We start from the raw sequence: 18,076 nt of genomic DNA on the forward strand, positions 1-18,076 counted from the left end.
TGTGGCCTCTATTGGGCTGACAAGATGATATCCTAAAACAAGTCTGATTATGTGGTCCCCTTTCTCAATGAATCCCAGTGGCTCCCCATTGCTTCTAGGCTAAAATATTCTCTTATGTTTAGTTTCTGACATTCTTTACAATCTGATCCTAATCTCACTTTCTGTAGTGGATGAGAATTAGGGGTCTCTAATTAAAGATTGAAGATTGAGAGTTTCTTTGAATAGCAAATGAATTTGCATGGCCCTGGAATTTTAAATTGTTCAGAATTTATAATAGAAATATAAGATTAAAAAAGTCCTATCAAAGAAGTAAGCACTTTGAGGACAGACTTGGAAAATTTGAGGGGGGGGAGAGAGACAGCCAATCATGGAGTTCCATAGTGTCTAGTTTGGGAGCAGGTGGGCTAGGAAGGAGAATGAGTTGTAGACATCCTTGCAGGTAGAGTTCAGAATAGTAGAGAACCCGAGGGGGGGCAGCTCCACTTCTTAAATGTACTTCTGAAGTGGGGTGGACAAAGGTGGAGCTTGGGAAGTGGTCTAGCACTTGGCCCAGGTGTTCTCCAATGGGCAAGCTAATGTACTTGGTCCTTCCTGTCTCAAGGTGTGGGATCCCCAAGTTCAATATATCATTTCCTGTCACACCAGCATCAAGGTCAGGTAGCTGGAAACAGAAAGCTGGGGCAATGGAGAAGCTGTAGGGGAAAAAGTGGAAAATCCAATGCCACTATCATCCTGGAATGGAGTTCATCTTTCCTGCATCATTTCCAGCAAATAAGATTGAGAAGGAGTGGTCATGTAGATAGGAAGAGTAGTGTTCCAAAGATGTAGAGAGAAGATAGTATCAAGGAGAAGAGGACAATAAAGATTATCTCATAGGTTGCTATAGAATGTCTGGGTGCAGCTTTTATCCCTTTAATAAAAACTTAATAAATTTTGGAATACCATGATTTTTTTGTTCTCTTCTCACATGTTACAGTCCAGCCAAATACACTTCTGTTTTTTTTTAGTTTTTTGAATGTCATTTTATTTTGCTTTTTCAATTACATGCATTTTTCTACCTTCCTTCCCTTTCCCCCCCTTCCTATGACATCAAGTAATCTGAAATAGGTTAAAAATGCATAATCATATTTAATATATTCCCATATTAGTCATGTTGTGAAAGAAAAATCAGAACTAAAGGGAGAAAAAGACATGCAAAAAAGGGAAAAAAATAAAACAAATTTTTAAAAGTGAAAGTATGCATTGGTCTGCATTCAGACTCCATATTTTTTCTCTGGGTGAGGATGACATTTTCTGTCCCAAGTCTTTTAGAATTGTCCTTGGTCATTGAACTGCTGAAAGGAGCTAAATCCATCATAGATGATCATAATGTTTTTCTGGGTCAGTTCATGCAAGTCTTTCCAGGCCTTTCTGAAGTCCTGGCCTTCTGTTTGTTCTTCACACATGGAGCTCCATCTCCTTTCTTTATGCCTTTGTAATAGCTATCCACCATGTCTGGAATCACGAAAGACTTGCATGAACTGATGCTGAGTTAAGTAGGCAGAACCAGAACCTTGTACACACTAGCAATACCATAGGGTAAAGATTAACTCTGATGGCCTTGTTCATTTCAGCAGCACAATAATCAAAGGGAATTCTGAAAGACTTGTGATTGAAAATTCCATCCATACACAGAGAAGGAATTGTTTAAATGAAGACCAGTGCTTACTATCTTCGATTTTTAAAAGTTGTCTTAGGTTTTATGTCATTTTTCCCTCTCTCTATTATTTTCTTTTTTCTTCCATTTGGATTTGATTCTTTTTTTCATATCTTTAATATGGATCTCTATTTAGCATGGATATGCATGTAGAGCTTATGTTAGATTGCTTTGTGTCACAGGAAGAGGGAGAGAAAGGAGGGAGGGAGAAAAAATGTAAAACTTAAAAAATGATTGTTGAAAACTATCTTGGTATGCAATCAGAAAAATAAGTAAATAAAATATTAAAACAAACTATAGAAAGCTTCAAGCTGAAGCACCACTATCTTTATGACATCTTTCCTGATCTTCCTGTCTTTTATTACTCTCCCTCTCAAAGTACCTTGTCTTTGTTTGTATTTATTTTCTTTGTGTTTATTCTGTTTGTAATTATATGTGTTTGTTTCACCTTTAGAATATAAATCCCAGGGGGTGGCTAGGTGGTGTAGTGGATAAAGCACCGCACCGGCCCTGGAGTCAGGAGTACCTGGGTTCAAATGCAGTTGCAGACACTTAGTAATTACCTAGCTGTGTGGCCTTGGGCAAGCCACTTAACCCCGTTTGCCTTACAAAAACCTTAAAAAAAAAAAAGAATATAAATTCCATGCAGGTAGATATTGTTTCATTTTGTTTTATTCATTTCCCCAGTACCTAACAAAGTGCCTCATGCAGTGCAGGTTCTTTGCAAATAATTATTGATTGATTAAAAAAGTTCTGAAGAACATAGAGTACTGTAGAAAGCCTCTGTTTAAAATCTTGATCATTTTCTATTTTAGCCTTGAGTTTGAATTTTTTCTTCTCCCTCCCTCCTTTCTCTCCCTCTTCCTGTGACACAACTTCCTGAGAGAAAAATGAGGCTCCTGCTTCTACCTCATCTTGGTAGCTACTGAGTCTCAGTGTCTCTTTGGCCTTTGGGATCTCTAGGGCTATTCTAGTAATGATGGCTCTGAAAGCACCTAACCATGGACCGTACTGTTGGGTGAGGCAGCTCCCTATAGAAACCTATTTTCGGGGAATGACAGAAGAGCCAAGGCTGTGACTCTGAACTGTTTAGGTCACCCACCTGCGTGCTTGGTGCGCTCTCCCTTGCAGACCATGTTTCTGGTCAGTCCTTCTCAGCCAGTTGGGCTTCATTTTAGAAGCTGTTCTCCTTCCTCAGGAACCTGAGTTCAGTTAACTTAGTTGAGTTTTGCTTTTCAACAACAAAAGTTCATCCATCTTGGTTGAAGGAACTTATTTGTGGACTAGAGCTTGCAATTATAGGCAGAATACTGAATTTTAAGGGTCTGAGTTTTGTTTCTACCCTTGCTTTCCATCAGTTAAGCTGAAAGGCTCTGGTTGAAGTCTGACTTTTCTCTCCCTGACTCTCAGGTCTCCTTCTCTTCTCCCAGGGTGTCACTCTAACTGATCTTCAGGAAGCAGAGAGAACCTTCAGCCGATCCAGGGCAGAAAGGCAGTCTCAAGAACAGTCAAGTGAAAAATCGGAAAGTGGTCCAGAAGGACCCGAGGGCAGCCGGGATAAACAGGAGCCACTCCCTGCACTGACTAAGGAAGCTGGGGAGAGCCGGCAGCGAGGCAGTAGGAGCTGGGAAGAGGAGGTGAGTTCATTGGGGTGGCTCCTGACTACTCTAGACTCTCTGGAAGAGGGGTGATTAAGTTGGGGGAGTTCCTCAGATACCAGGGGAGCACCTGGAAGGGGGAGTAAGTCCACAAGGTTTCTGTGGACAAACCTTTGTACCTGTAAGATTTAACAAGATAAAAGTCTACCAATTATGAACAAATTTCTTCTCTCTGGGATTATTCATACTTCTTGCACAAATGTCCAGTCTTCTTAGAGGTGCCCCTCACAGCATAATAAAAATGAGCAAATCCAGGAGTTTGAAGAACAACCTTTACTTCAGTGAATACAAAAAGTCACTCACTGTTGAGATATTCTTTATTAATTGCTGCTTTTCTACTGAAGTGAAATGGATAGGGGATTAGGGTTAGAAATAACTTTTCTACTTCTTTCACTAGTCCTAAATGATTGGGCCTTGCCAGTTCTTTATTGCACTTTGTTAAAAAAAAAATCCTTCCTCTGTGAAATATTTCCATGCATGATAGCAGGGAACTTCTTTTCCTGTCTTTCTAATTGAAGCTCCTGTTGCAAAAATTTTACCAAATGAATCAAATTAAAAGCTATATTCTTTGTCTTATTTTTAGGATAAGAAACAAAATGGGAAAGGCAAAGGAGAGTTGGGAGAAGATTGTAAATTAGTAGGCTACTCATATGTAGCTACTAGACCCTGTATTTAAATTCTAATGCATCTCTGACTTTACTCATTGACTTTTTATTTTCCTAAATATTAACTCCCCCAGTTTTCCCAACTCCAACTTCCCTATCATTTTCCTTCTTTTACCAAAGTAATCTTTTCTAGTAAGGCAGATAGAATTTAATTGTTCCCTTACTCTGCTCAGGAAAAATATTCTTGAACTGTTTTCAGCATGGGGTTGATACAAACTATGTGAACCCTGGGTCGTTAATGGGCTGACTTTTTTTGTTTGTTTATTTCATATTATTATAATAGCCTTGTGAGAATAGACATAACCCCCATCCCCCTCAGAAAGATGAGAAACCTCAAGAATAGTGGGAGAGAAAAAAAAGTGTACTTTAGTTTGTGTTCAGATTCCAACAGCTCTGTGTCTGGGATGAGTTGCCTTCCCCTTCATAGCCACCAGAGAAGTTGCTTCACTATTTTTCCCACAGTTGCTATTACTAGCTGTATTTCCCTCCACTCTATTCCTCCCCACTCTCATCTATTCCATTCTCTCTCTCTTTTCATCCTGTCCTTATTCAGAAGTACCCTCTCACACAATCATCTGTCTCTTCTATCACTTACTGCCCCCCCCCCCATTCCCCTATATCCCTTCCCTTTCCTCTCATTTTTCTCTAGGACAAGATAGATTTCTGTACCCTACTAAGTATGTATGTTATTTCCTCTTTGGGCCATTTCTGATGAGAATGAAGGCTCACTCATTCCCCCTTGCCTTCCCCTGTTCTACTCCATTGTAAAGACTTTTTCTTGACTCTTATGTGAAATATCTTAGCCCTTTTTTCCTCTCCCTTCTCTTCCTCCCAGTACTTTCCTTTATCATACATTGACTCCCATATTTTTACAATATTATATCATTATATTCAGCTCCCTCCTGTGCCTTTCTATATATGCCCCTTCTAACTGCTCTTATAAACGAGAAAGTTCATAAGAGTTATCAATATCTTCTTTCCATGCAGGAATACGCACAGTTCAACATCGTTAAGTTCCTCATAGTTAGTCCTTCTTGTCCACCCCCTATATGGTTCACCTGAGTCCTGTACTTGGAGATCAAACTTTCTGTTCAGCTTTGGTCATTTCAGTAACATAGTTTGAAAGTCCACTGTTTCATTGAATTTCCATATTTTACCCTGAAAGAGGATGTTCAGTTTTGCTGGGTTATTGATTCTTGATTGTAAACAAAGATCTTTTGCCTTCCAGAATATCATATTCCAAGCCCTACGAGCCCTTAATGTAGATGCTGCCAGATCCTGTGTAATCCTGACTATGGAGCCACAGTAGTTGAATTGTTTGTTTCTGGCAGATTTTAGTATTTTCTCTGTGACTTTGGGAGTTTGGGAATTTGGCTATAAGATTCCTAGAAGGTTTTCTTTTGGGATCTCTTTCCGGAGGTGACCAGTGAATTCCCTCAGTTTCTGTTTTACCATCAGCTTCTAGGATCTCAGAGCAATTTTGCTGTATTATTTCTTGAAATATGAAGTCTAGGCTCTTTTCTTAGTCATGACTTTCAGGTAGCCCAATAATTTTTAAATTATCTCTTTTGGATCTGTTTTTGAGTCAGCTGGGTTTTTTTTTCTAGTTTGATGGTAATAGTCTTTGGTCTTTGTTCAAAGTCCATAATTCTTTCTCTGCATACAGATGGTATTCTGAAGGCATTCTTCTTTTCATTTGCCTTTTGTGTTGCTTTTTCCATTTGTCCTAAACTGATTTTTAACATATTATTTTCTTCAGTATTTTTTTTTGTATTTCTTTCACCAAATTGTTGACTTAGTTTTCATGATTTATCTGCATTGCTCTCATTTCTCCTCTCAATTTTTCCTCTACCACCCTTAATTGCTTTTCAAAGTCTTTTTTGAGCTCATCCATAGCCTGAAACCATTTTATATTTCTCTTGGAGGTTTTAGATAACAGAAGCTTCAAGTTTATTATCATCTGAGTATGTTTTGATTGTCCATGGGACCAAAGTAATGTTCTATGGTCAGATTCTTCTTTTTCTATTGTTTGCTCATTTCCTCAGCCTATGACTGATTTATCACACATCCAAGGCTTTAGGGCATTTGGGGGACAACCCATATGGACCATAATTCCTCCAAAGTTTTATGAGAGACTCTAACTGTTCTCTTTCCTATGTTCAGGCCCTCCCCTCTGCCCTGGAGCTGTGAGGAGGTCACTGTTCGGCTATGGTGTTATGGGGGCCCAGACTGCAACCTGAATCTGAGTGTGGGCAAATAGCTGAATCCTGCCCCAGGGATAACAGAGAGACCTCTGTAGTCTCCCCCAGCCCCCTTACCATCTGTGGACTGAGAGCTCTGGATGTGCTGGGTGGCTCCGCTTATTCCCACCTCAGATTCTCATTGCAGGGCTGCTCTGAGGCCGGCGTTCTACTCTAGTGTGACAGAGTTCTCTCACCACCCTTTCCAGTGTTCCCCAGAGATCTCTGGGCCAAGAGGTCCGGAAACCACTCCCTCTGCCACAGACCCAGGCACCTGGCACTGCACTGCAACTCTTTCCAGCCCCCAGTTCTGGTGAAATAGACCTTTTCTGCAGAATTTCTAAGTTGTCTTGGACTGGGAAATTGTATCACTCAGTCTTTCTGTGAGTTCTACCCCTCTAAATTTTGGCTAGACTCATAATTTGATGGCTTTTGGAGTTTAGGGGGGGGAACAAATTTCTGGAAATTCCTGCCTTCACGCTGCCATGTTGACTCTGCCCTTCAGGAGGCCTTACTTTCAATCATCATAATTGGTCCTTAGTAGAGGGACTCTCTCATTGTCTCTCAGAGCCTTAGAGAAGCTCATATGTGAAAAATTTACAGTACTTAATATGTTGGGAATAGATTTCTAATATCCAACCCTGTGGGTTACTTGTAGCCTTCTTATGGACGATTGAGGGGCCTAACTGAGCAAGATAAATCCACGACACCAGTTTCTCCTTCTGGGTCAAGTTCTTCCCTTTCCATTGGATCCCATCTCCTCCGGGCAAGGTCCTCAGGCATGGACTCTGAGAGTTCAGAAACCTCTGCAAGCACAGTGAAGGACAAGGGAAAAAATGGTATGTAGACCATTAAAAACTAAAGGGAACCTTCTCTAGGCTTTGTAGGTTCATTTTCTAAAGATTCATGCTATCTTTTGTTTTTGGTGGTCAGAGAGTGAAGATCTACATCTGGATGACCAGTCCTCTAATAAACCATCCATCCGAGAGAGGCGCCGTCCCAAAGAAAGACGAAGAGGGACAGGTATCAACTTTTGGACAAACGATGTAAGTGGATGTGTTTCTTTGGGAGCCTCATGTCATTGTTTTCCTTGGTGTCCTCTACATAATAAATGGTATCTATAACTGAGGTGGTGCTTGTGTATGTAATTAGTTACATACATGCAGTCAGCTCTTCTTCGTGGATATTTTCTATTTTGCCTTTGAGGCTATATAGTGAATGGTATCAGACTCACCTGATAGTCCACAACCCTCTTCCTCTTTGCCCAGTTAAAAGCATTCACCTTCAAATTGTACTTCAAGCTCTTCTTCATGGATATTTTCTATTTTGCCTTTGAGGCTATATAGTGAACGGTATCAGACTCACCTGATAGTCCACAACCCTCTTCCTCTTTGCCCAGTTAAAAGCATTCACCTTCAAATTGTACTTCAAGGTTTTCAAAGTGCATTCCTCAAACAGTCTAATGAAATAATAGCAGCTGGCCTTTCTTTATCATTTTGGGGTCTATAAAGCATTTCCTTCACAACAGTACAAAAAGGGAAAGTAGCATAAAAGTTATTATTTCTATTTTTAGCTGAAGAAACCCAGGCTCAGAAGAGTTTAAATTACTTGCCCTGTTCATATAACTGTTAAATATTGGAGCTGGAAACTGACCTCTAAGACTAGCATTCTGGCTATTAGAGAAGGCAACCAAGGGGCATAGTGGATAGAGCCATGGGCTTGGAGTCAGGAAGTTCAAATCTAGCCTCAAACACTTACAAGTTGAGTGACCCCAGGCAAATCACTGAATTCTGTCTGCCTCCATTTCTTCAATTGTAAAATGGGGGTAATCATGGTAATAATAACTTTGTACAATTCTTGGAGGCACAGATGAGATACTAATTCACAAGGCTATTGTGAGAAAGCACTTTATAAATTACAGTGCTCTTCTTTCCAAAGATCATATAGAGTGAAACTAGGAAGAAGAAAATTACTTTTATTTGTCAGCAGATGATTTTTGATTGACAAGACTCCCTTTTTCACAAAATTCATTTAAAATTTTCATCTACAGTTAATATTCCTTAGCTTCCAACTCTTGATACCTTTTTGAAAGGGAGCAGCAGGATCAAAGCATAGCTTGGCAGTCACCTTTCAACTTCTTGCTTAAAATCCTGGGATGTGTAAGTGATGGGAGCTGACTGGCTGCCAAGAGGGCTGTGACAATGACTGTCCTCTCTCCTCTCTTCCTTTTCAGGGAGATGAAGCCGATGGTGCGGAAGATATGAAAGAGGCATGGGTAAGTGACAGGCCAGTGAAACTTGTCCTTCTAAGGTCAGCCTTGCTTAAATGCATGAACTGGAGGGAGCAGCAGATTCCATGTTGCTCAGATGGCTAATGAAAATGTCTAGATTCAAGTTAGCTATCCATGGGGGTTTGGAAATAGTCATTCTACCAAGAGGCATTATTTATTAATTATTCTGTATTTTAAAGGAGATCTTCATGGAAGGCTTTGATCTTGTATTAGATTTACCCTCCTCAACAACAGTCTGAGATATAAAATTATGAGAAATTCTTTGATCTCTGTGGAAGAAAAGTAATGTGGTCAGTTCCTGTTTATCTGTACTAGTGGGGAGGAGGAAGCAATATGGATAATGTAAAGCATCCAAAAACTCCAGAGCCATTCATGCATGACTTTAGAATGTAATCAGACATCCAAGAAGCAATTCCTATAGTTAGAGACCTGGAGATCCTCTGACTGGTTAGAGGATAGGGAAAACCCAAGCTCACACCACATAAACCACAAAGGATATAATTTTCTTAAGGATAATGGAGAATTAACTATATTGTTTTTATAGTCATCCTTTAGAAAAAAAGAAGGTTTTGTATTTTGGCTAAATGATTTAAAGACTGCCACACAAGTGTTTTATTATGGAAAATAGCATATAATGGAAATTTGTTGCTGTCCATCTTCATTGTTTGTTTTCACAACAAATCATAGTCTCACCAGTGCTTTAGAATCCCCACCCTGAAAATTGAGTCAAAATGAGCAAATGAAGGAGTTATATCCTTTTTTTAAAAATTTTTAATCAGTTTTTATTTCTGTATTTGAGCTGAAACTCTGATAAACCACCTCCAATGCCCCTTCCATACTTGGGGTGGCAATAATATTCTGTACTCCAGAGAGAAGTATCATATTAGTGGAGTACAGGATTGTGAAAGCAGGCAATGAGCTGTTGTTACATGTGAAGTTGCCAACAACTCTTTGGAGCAGCCATATGCTCATGCAAGTCACTCTTGGTCAATAGTAAAGGACTTGGTGCTAGGGGAAGGGTATGTGGATGAACTCTTGGAAATTTTTCTGGAAAGAGTTCTGTCACCCTAACTGAGTAATGGAACTGAATAACACCAAAATCCCTAGGGTGCCATGTCCAGGAGGAGAATGAGAATGAACTCAGTTCAGTTCAATGGATGAAGGCTTTGATATCTTGGAACAAATCTTTTTCAGTAGCAGTCATGTTATTTTAAAACCTTTCTGTAGTTTTTGGCATTAGAAGTATCTCCAGGGTCCTAACCTGGAACTCCACATAAGAAGAATCGAGAAAAACTGGGGGAGGCAATGCTTCACTTTTAAGTCTATTTATTCAGAAATGAAGAGTAGATCTAGCTGGTGAAGACAACCAAGTGTCTTCATAGATAGAGAGAAAGTTACTTAACAAATATTTTTAAATTGATATTTTATTTTTCCATTTATATGTTATAAAAGTTTTTCAACATTCATTCACATGCATATATACATATTTTAAGTTACATAATTTCCTTCTACCCTCCTTTCCTACCCCCCTTCCCTCAGCAGCAAACAGATGAATATTGTACCTGCGCATTTACATTTAACATATTTACAGATTAGTCATTTTCAGTATGTGAAATTAGAAGTAAGGGAAAAGAAAGAAAACCATGAGATAGGAAGGAAATACATGAGAGAAATTTCTAAAAAGTGAATGTAGTGTTTAATCAGATTCAGAAAGATTTTTGGTTTGGTTTGGTTTGGTTTTTCTTCCTCTGCATGGGAATAGCATTGTTCATAGCCAATCTCCTAGGGTTATCCTAGCTCTCTGAACTGCTGAGAAGAGCTGCTTCTAAGCAGCATTGATCATCTCACAGTGTTGTTGTTAATGTGTACAATGTTCTCTTGGTTCTGCTCCCTTCCCTCAGCATCAGATCCCTGTAATTTATTCCATGCTTCTCTGGAGTCTGACCATTTGTGGTTTAATTATAGAACAACAGTATTCCATAACATTCATATACTATAACTTGTTTAGTCACTCCCTAATTGATATCATTTTAGCCAATCTGATACATGTGAGGTGGAACCTCATGGTTGTTTTTAATTTGAATTTCTCTAAGCAGAAATGATTTGGAGCATTTTTTCATATGATTAATTTCTTCATTGAAAATCGTTCATATCCTTTGACCATTTAACAATTGGGGAATGATTTGTAATCTTATAAATTTGATGCAATTATTATTTGACAATCTGAAAAGGAATCCACTTATCCAGTTTCCTGGGGCAACGATCAACAAATGCCAAATATTTACCTCACATACCTTTTGAAGGAAAGTTCAAATTGATTAAAATAGCCTCTCAGTTGTTAACCTCTAAGTGCCAGTTTTGTGATTTGTGAATGTAGTCCAGATCTCAGAGATTTAAGCCTCACAAATGATGCAAAAAGGTAAATAAAGCCTTTGTCATAGCAGAGAGGGGAAAAAAGGAACCTTAAAAAAATTTTTTTAGTCATCATATATTCATCTCTCTGTTTGAATCAGTGTGTTTAAGTGAAAGTATTCATTCTTGGTTCTCCTTCTCCCATTTCCCCTTCCTTTGTCCCAGCCTGCATTACTGGTCACAGTCCAGTTTAAATGACTGCAGTTCTTCTCCAAAATGAGTGGCTGGCAGCATCTTAAAGCTACCCCTTCTCCCTTACTGCATGTCCATTCATCAAAGTGGCAGCTCCCCAGTTCAGTTGTGTCAGGAAGAAGAGAAACCTGGCAAGCAGTCATCCAGAGTGCTGGGTTTGGTGGATCAAAATGGGCATTGTTATTTCCTCTCTGATCTTTTTTTAATTCAGTAATTGCTGTTGAGGTAAATGCAGTTCCCTTTCCCTGGCCTGCCCTGTACCATGAGTTTGTTTATTTTCATTGAAGCTGCTAGTTAAAGAAGTAGAGATAGAATGCCAGTGTCACATACTGGTGTTAAATAAATGCTCCTCCTGCCTGCATTCATAATTTTACTTCTCTGTATCCAGGCAGGGATAGACCCAATACCACCATCCTATGCTTTTAGAGGTTATCCCTCTTGTAGAAGCATTCTAGACCACATTTGCAACCTATCACTTATTTCTGAAGCCATCTTTATAACTTCCCTGTATCCCTAAGGCATAATTTAAGCTCATTTCTTTTATGTGTGCTTAAAGTGAAGTGTAACTAATTTATCTCCTCTACATAGTAATTCTGCTGGCCATCAGTTCCACTCAGTGTTTGTTTATGTTACAGTTTTTCACTTCTGCCTTTACTGTAGAGTCCCTTCTTGGATGACAGGGTTATTACTTACTTGTCATTGATAAAGTATTTAACTCAGAATGGTTAGGACTGCAGTCTTGTTTAACTTGCTGTAGATATAAAATATTGAAGAGCTAGGCTTTGTTCATACTCAGAATAGCTCAAATCAGATACAGAAAGTTTTTTTTTTTTTGTTTGGTTTGGTTTGGTTTTTCTTCCTCTGGGTGGGAATAGCATTGTTCATAGCCAATCTCCTAGAGTTAACCTAGCTCTCTGAACTGCTGAGAAGAGCTGCTTCCAGCAACATTGATCATCTCACAGTATTGTTGTTAATGTGTACAATGTTCTCTTCTAAATCCACTCCCATTCGGAAACCCTAGGACTCCTTACCCAAAGAGGAGCACATTTGTTCAAGGAAGTGTTGACTCTGTGACAAAAGCATAGCTTTGTGCAGCAAGACAGTTTCTATCAGTCATAAAAATCTTCCTGTGTCAAATTTGGTAAAGTAGAAACTAGGTCTAAATTGTAAGAAGTGAACATGAAAATGTAGGGATAAAATTGATCACATTAGCAATATTTTTTCTCTCAATGCTAAAGAAATCTGGATACTTGTTCTGTTGTCTGATATCTTGGTATCTAGTATAGATTCAGTCTTAGAAACATTTCCAGAAGGTGGCTGTTTGGATTTTCTCTGTTCTTCTTATCTACCTTTTTGACCTTTTAAAAAAATTTCTTTGTGAAAAGTTTGTGTTATTTCTGTTTTTCTCCCCACTTTAAGGCTTTACTCTCTTGTGCATACTGTTCCTGAAGCCAGTCTAGGTGGTATATTTGAAATCCTCACTAGAGGGCATAAGTGCTACTTAAGAGAAATGCTGTTGATTGTAGAAAGACCTTTTTAAAGGAATTGCTGAAGAGTATTACTAAAGAGCTCTCAGATGGTTTTCTAGCTTGGAAGTAGAGTTCCACAGAACTTTAGAGAGCATTGAGCTTCACCCTCCCCTCTTTATCACCGAGGAAGTTCAGAAGCTCAATTTCTCCAGGTCCTGCTACTCACCTGTTCAGAGCCAAGAGTACAAGAGCACAGGGAGGGAAAGAAGAGTGGACTTGGAGTCAGGAAGACAGAGTGTGAATCTTAGACCAGATGCCTCTGACTCTGGACCTTAAGTAAGAGTACCTCCTCCATGGCTTTGTGGTAAGGACCAAATGAGATGATGACTATTCAGTGCTCTCTATGGTGAGAGCTAGTCTTGTGACTACTAGAACTGAGGCCTCCAGATTTTCTGCCCAGAGGTCTTGTTACTCTTCCTTTTTTTTATTTAGATCCTTAATTAGAATTCACGTTTTATTTTAGACCCTGATGTTATGTGATTATTTTTAGTCATCATCATCATCATCATCATCATCATCAGAAGAAGAAGAAGAAGAAGAACTAGTATTTATATAGAACTTCCTCTGTGCCCAACACTTTGATAAGCATTTTACCAGAATTATGTCATTTGATCCTTATAACAACTCTGGGAGATAACAATCAATAAAGGAAACTAAAACAGACAGAAGTTAAGCAGTTTGCCCAGGGTCCTAAAACTAGTCACTGGCGAAGGTTGGCCTTAGACTCATCTTCCTTACTTTAGGTCCAGTACCTTATCTATATTCTACCTAACTTGATGCCTTTAAGATTGCTCAGCAATTGGATATCAGTATTTTCTCCCCAAGAATACCCTTGAAAGTCAGTTTACCTGATGTGTTTGATAAATGGAAAAGCTACTTTAGATTGAGATACATTGGGTATCAATATTTTCTTGCCCATTTTGAGGAAGGTTAAGAATTATGTGCATTAAAAAAAAACAGTACCTTCATACATTAGTCAGGAAGATGCTTAATTTCTATTTTGGGGGCATTTCTGTTGCTTTTAGGCAAATTTTTATAATCCTGGACCTGGGCAAAGTCTCAAGTTCACATCCTGCCCAGAACAGATCCTCTACAAAATCTCAAAACAAGACCCCAAAGGTAACTAACATATCCCTGTGGCTTCTTTCTGGGTGGGCCCAGACTCTCCAAATTAATACATTTAAAACAACAAAGATGCTGTCATGAAATTTATCTTTTCACTGATATCCGATATCCAGGGTACCTGTCCCTGAATTCAAGTGGATCCTGAGCTTGTCATAAGTTGATCTGGGAAAGATCCTTTAGGGAAAAATGCATTTCAAAAATGTTTAAAATTCAGACTGGATGAAAGAAAAAAATAAAACTTGGTTCTAAGACATAGTTTTGAGGAGGAGATTAATACCTAACTGGAGCCAACTGGTCACTGAAGTATTTTTGTTATGACTTAAAACCTCCAGCAGGGAATTTGTGGAATAGGATATTAGATCAATTGACCTTTAAGACTTCTAACCCATAAATCTACAAACCAGACATCAAATTAGACAGGTTGATTCAGTAGACCTATTTCCTACTAATTTTTCAGTATTCTTATTTTACTTCCCAGTCAGATAATTTCATAAAACTGAATAAGACATAGGAATAGATTCATCAATCTCCCCTGTTGTTTCCCCTCTGCAGACTCTTCTTCAATTCTTGAACTGGACTCCAGATGAGACTTTTCCCTCTCTGTTTTTCATAAGCAACCCCCTCACAAATACTCCCTTTTCCCATCCTTCTAAATCAGCCAACAACCCTTTATAACTTTTGATCCTGACATACTGTGGAAATGGTACCCACAAGATCTGTTAATCCTGTCCATGAAAGAGACACGAGGGGGTCAGGGAGCTCAGTGTCCCTGAGCATTGTTCAGCGGTCTTTGAAATATTTATCCCCTGCTTCCTTCTGCTCTACAGACCATGTCCAGACTGCCTTTGAAGTCCAAGGGGTATAATGAGACTGGGTTCCTGCTGCATCATAGGGATTCTGTTGATTCAACTGTAGCTGCAAATGTTTTTAAGTAATTTCTCTTCTTTGTTCCTTTTGCCTTGCCTAATTTATTTTTAGTTCTATTTTAGCTTGGAACCCTGGAGTATTGTCATTTTAGTCAAGAAAGTATTTCCTTTGGAACAGGAGTCAACATTTTAGTCAAGAAAGTACTCTTTTGAAAGCCCTTATCTCTAGGCACTGTCCTCAAGTTGCATCTACCTCCTGGATACCTAGTATGGCAGGCTCTCCATGTACATGATAGTAACATTTCCCCCATAACCAACTAGACTTACATTTGTACCATCATCTGAGGCTTTATACCTTGTGTTTTATAGAGAGATTTTATTTCAGTTAAGCACTAATTACTTTTTTTTGGGGGGGGTACAAGGAGTTATTCACAAGGAGAGAGAGAGGATAAATCCACATAAAATAGATGAGTATATAAAGACAGGTAATCAGAGGTGCTTAAAAGGAATATGTTAATTAACTGTATTGATATGTATCAAACTCATTAATATCTCCCTGTCCCTTCTTTCTATTTCTGTCAGCTGAATGACTGGTAGTCATTTTTGTTTTCCCATGAAAAGTTACCCAGTCATGACTTCTTTACAATACCATCTTTTCCATCCTCCAGATACCATTTTTGAATGAATATACCTTTTAGTTATCAAGCATTTTTTCCTTTCACCTATGTCCTCCACCCAGCAAAGAAGAAATATGAAAAACTCTTGTAACCAATAAGTATAGTCAAACAAAATTAGTTCCCACATTGACTATGTGCAAAAATTGTATTTCATTCTGCATATTAGTCCATCACCTCTCTGTCGTTTTGTTGGGAATGTCTGAAATCTATTTAGATATTTTTATAGATATATTTATATTTGATTTTTCATCTTGTCATGAGAAAAAAGCTATTTAGGGTTCCATTGACCTTAATTTTTGAGTTAATAGAGATTTTTAGTAATAACCCACTTTTAGAATTTACAGAGCATTTTCTGTACAACAGGCAGGAAAAGCCCATTAGCATGACTCCCATTTGACAGATTGGAAAATTAAGCAAGCAGCATGGTACAGTAGAAAGAATGAGGGTGCTCGAGTCAGAGGACCTGGTTTGAGTCCTGTTTCAGATGCTGCTGCCTGCATGACTTTGGGCAAGTCATTTACTCTCTCTTGCCTAAGATGAAGAGGCTGGACTGAATGGACTTCTGGATCCCTGCTGGCTGCCAAGAGATTAAGTAGACTTGCACATGGTCTCCAGTTGCCAAGCTACTACTCAGCCTGAGGCTGTTCTCTAGGGCCCTTGGTCAGAGCAGTGGCTCTTGTGACACGTATCTTTGTGTGATGCGTCTGTTAGGAGTCTTGATTGTTTTTCTTCAAGGTCTTCCATGACTTTTGCTGAGATAGCCCAGAGAAGGAGAGAGGCCTAAAGGATTTGCTTTTTCTCGGACCCTTTGGAGTCCATGACGAAATGAAAACTGCTTGGCTAGCTAAATTTTTCAGTCTTTCTTGTCCCACCTATACTACTCTGTCTTCACTTTCCCCTCTAGATGTAATCCTTCATTTTACAGTTGGAAAAATTTAGGCACATGCAGGTTAAATAACTTGCTGGGATTCAAGTCCAGGTTCTCTCACTCCCATGCTGCTCTGAACAGTGGCCTGAGAGCTGTGACTTTTCAGGTCCCATCTCCTAAAATATTTCCCTCTTTCATAGTCCTGGTGTCCTTTGAGCCTTGGAATATTCTCTACCAGTCTTCTGAGTCTGGATTCTTTTCTTTTTCCTCAGCAGCAACATTGCCCATGAGTGCCTCTTACCCCCTAAAGCATACCTAGTTATTTCCTAGCAACCCTCTCACTTTGGAAAACATCTTTGCCTGCACTTTTTCTTTTAGGTAAATTCTGGGTCTGTTTTGTGTTTGCCTCAGCCTAGTTGCCTAATATGGTAAGGTATGTCCAACCCACAGCCTTCGCTGTTGAGATAGGGAAATAGCTTCACTAAGAAAAAAAGACAAAGGGAAGCGAGATGCTGAGACTTGCTAAGGGAACATGATTTGTTCAAGTTGTTTTTGGTACAGTTTTATTCCTCTGTAACTGTCGTGATCTTTTTGAAAAGTGAAAACTTTTGCTAATAAATAGGGGGAAAAGATCACAAACAGTGGTCTTGTTTTCTTTGGTTTTGAACAGATCATTCAGTATGCTCCAGGGAGAAAGAGGAGCCTAGGCTCTTTCCAGAAAGAGGATGATTGGGAAAAATTGGAGACATTTGCTAAAATGCTAAAATGATTAATAATGTGCAGAGTAAGAATAGATTTAATAAGCAATGACTCTTAGAAACAGTCCTCCTGTAACCAGCTTCTTGGGGTCAGCTGAGATGCCCCCTATGCCAGCCTTTTTGGAATGTAAGAAGGGACTCCAGTGAAGAATGATGGTGAGGAAGGAGAGGGAGTGGAGAAATGCAGTAAACCAACTCTCATTGTAGGGGAAACTGCAATCCAGCCTGGAGGGTAGCAAACAGTCTTCTGTGTTTGTTGGCTCCACATTGGTCCAGAAAGGTCATTCCTCTCTCCATAGACTCACTCTGCCTTGGACAGTAAGTTTCTTAAAATACTCCAGCATGTTCTGATTTTCTATATATGGGTCATCCTTGTGCCTCCTCCTAGCCATGAGCTTTGTGAACTATTGTTAAGAACAAAGTTGTTTTTGACATTCCTTTTAAACAGTTCTCTGATTTGTGGTTGCTAAGAAAAGCCATGTAACCAAAGCTCTAGTTTACCTGATAGGAGGCCCTATCACTTGTTGTCACAGCTCAGAGTTCCAGTTGATTGTTCCATAAAGCAGTTCCTCCATAAAGCAGTTCCTCCAGTGAAGAGTCAAAATGAATCAACAGTATATAAACTGGATTTTTATACTAGTAACTGTTTGAGGTCATTTCTTTATCTAGAGATAAGAAGGTTGATCTCTTCAAGATAGCATAGCTTTATTTCATGTCTCCTTTCTCTTGCCTTTACCATCTCAGACCTCCAGTTACTTGACCTCATATGACAAGTATCTCTCCAGTTTGAGATAGAGAGAAATGAGTTGATTTTTTGGTGCTTCAGAGGATATTTTTTAAAAAAAGAAGTTACAGCCATCTCCAGCTTTGAACATTTCTGAGATTGTTGTTACCATGATGACAATTTAACAAACGTTTTTATGAAGGAGTGGAGCTTGCAGGTAGCTCAATGAAGCAGGCATTTAGCAATAACTGCCCCTTTCAATTGAAATTAAAGAGTTTGTTTGAATTTTTTCAGTCATAGTTTCTAATGTTGTTAGCACCCCTGAAGAGACTTAGCAGTGACTTGGTGGCTTTGGTCAGTGATGAGGTTCTGGTTG

At 39.1% G+C, this 18,076-nt stretch overlaps 1 protein-coding gene across 7 annotated transcripts in view; it reads left to right on the top strand.

Moving 5' to 3' along the window:
* The window catches only part of PPP1R12B (protein phosphatase 1 regulatory subunit 12B), a 263,657-nt gene that overhangs the window by 154,521 nt on the left and 91,060 nt on the right, over nucleotides 1-18,076 (top strand). For all 7 annotated transcript variants that reach the window (XM_074222381.1, XM_074222384.1, XM_074222382.1 and 4 more), the window contains 4 exons: nucleotides 3,127-3,333; nucleotides 6,918-7,098; nucleotides 7,193-7,305; nucleotides 8,493-8,534. In XM_074222381.1, coding sequence (XP_074078482.1) covers nucleotides 3,127-3,333; nucleotides 6,918-7,098; nucleotides 7,193-7,305; nucleotides 8,493-8,534 — 543 coding nt within the window. The remainder of the gene's footprint in view (nucleotides 1-3,126; nucleotides 3,334-6,917; nucleotides 7,099-7,192; nucleotides 7,306-8,492; nucleotides 8,535-18,076) is intronic.

The sequence above is a fragment of the Macrotis lagotis genome, chromosome 2 (genome assembly GCF_037893015.1).
Source record: "Macrotis lagotis isolate mMagLag1 chromosome 2, bilby.v1.9.chrom.fasta, whole genome shotgun sequence".
NCBI classification, from domain to species: domain Eukaryota; kingdom Metazoa; phylum Chordata; class Mammalia; order Peramelemorphia; family Peramelidae; genus Macrotis; species Macrotis lagotis.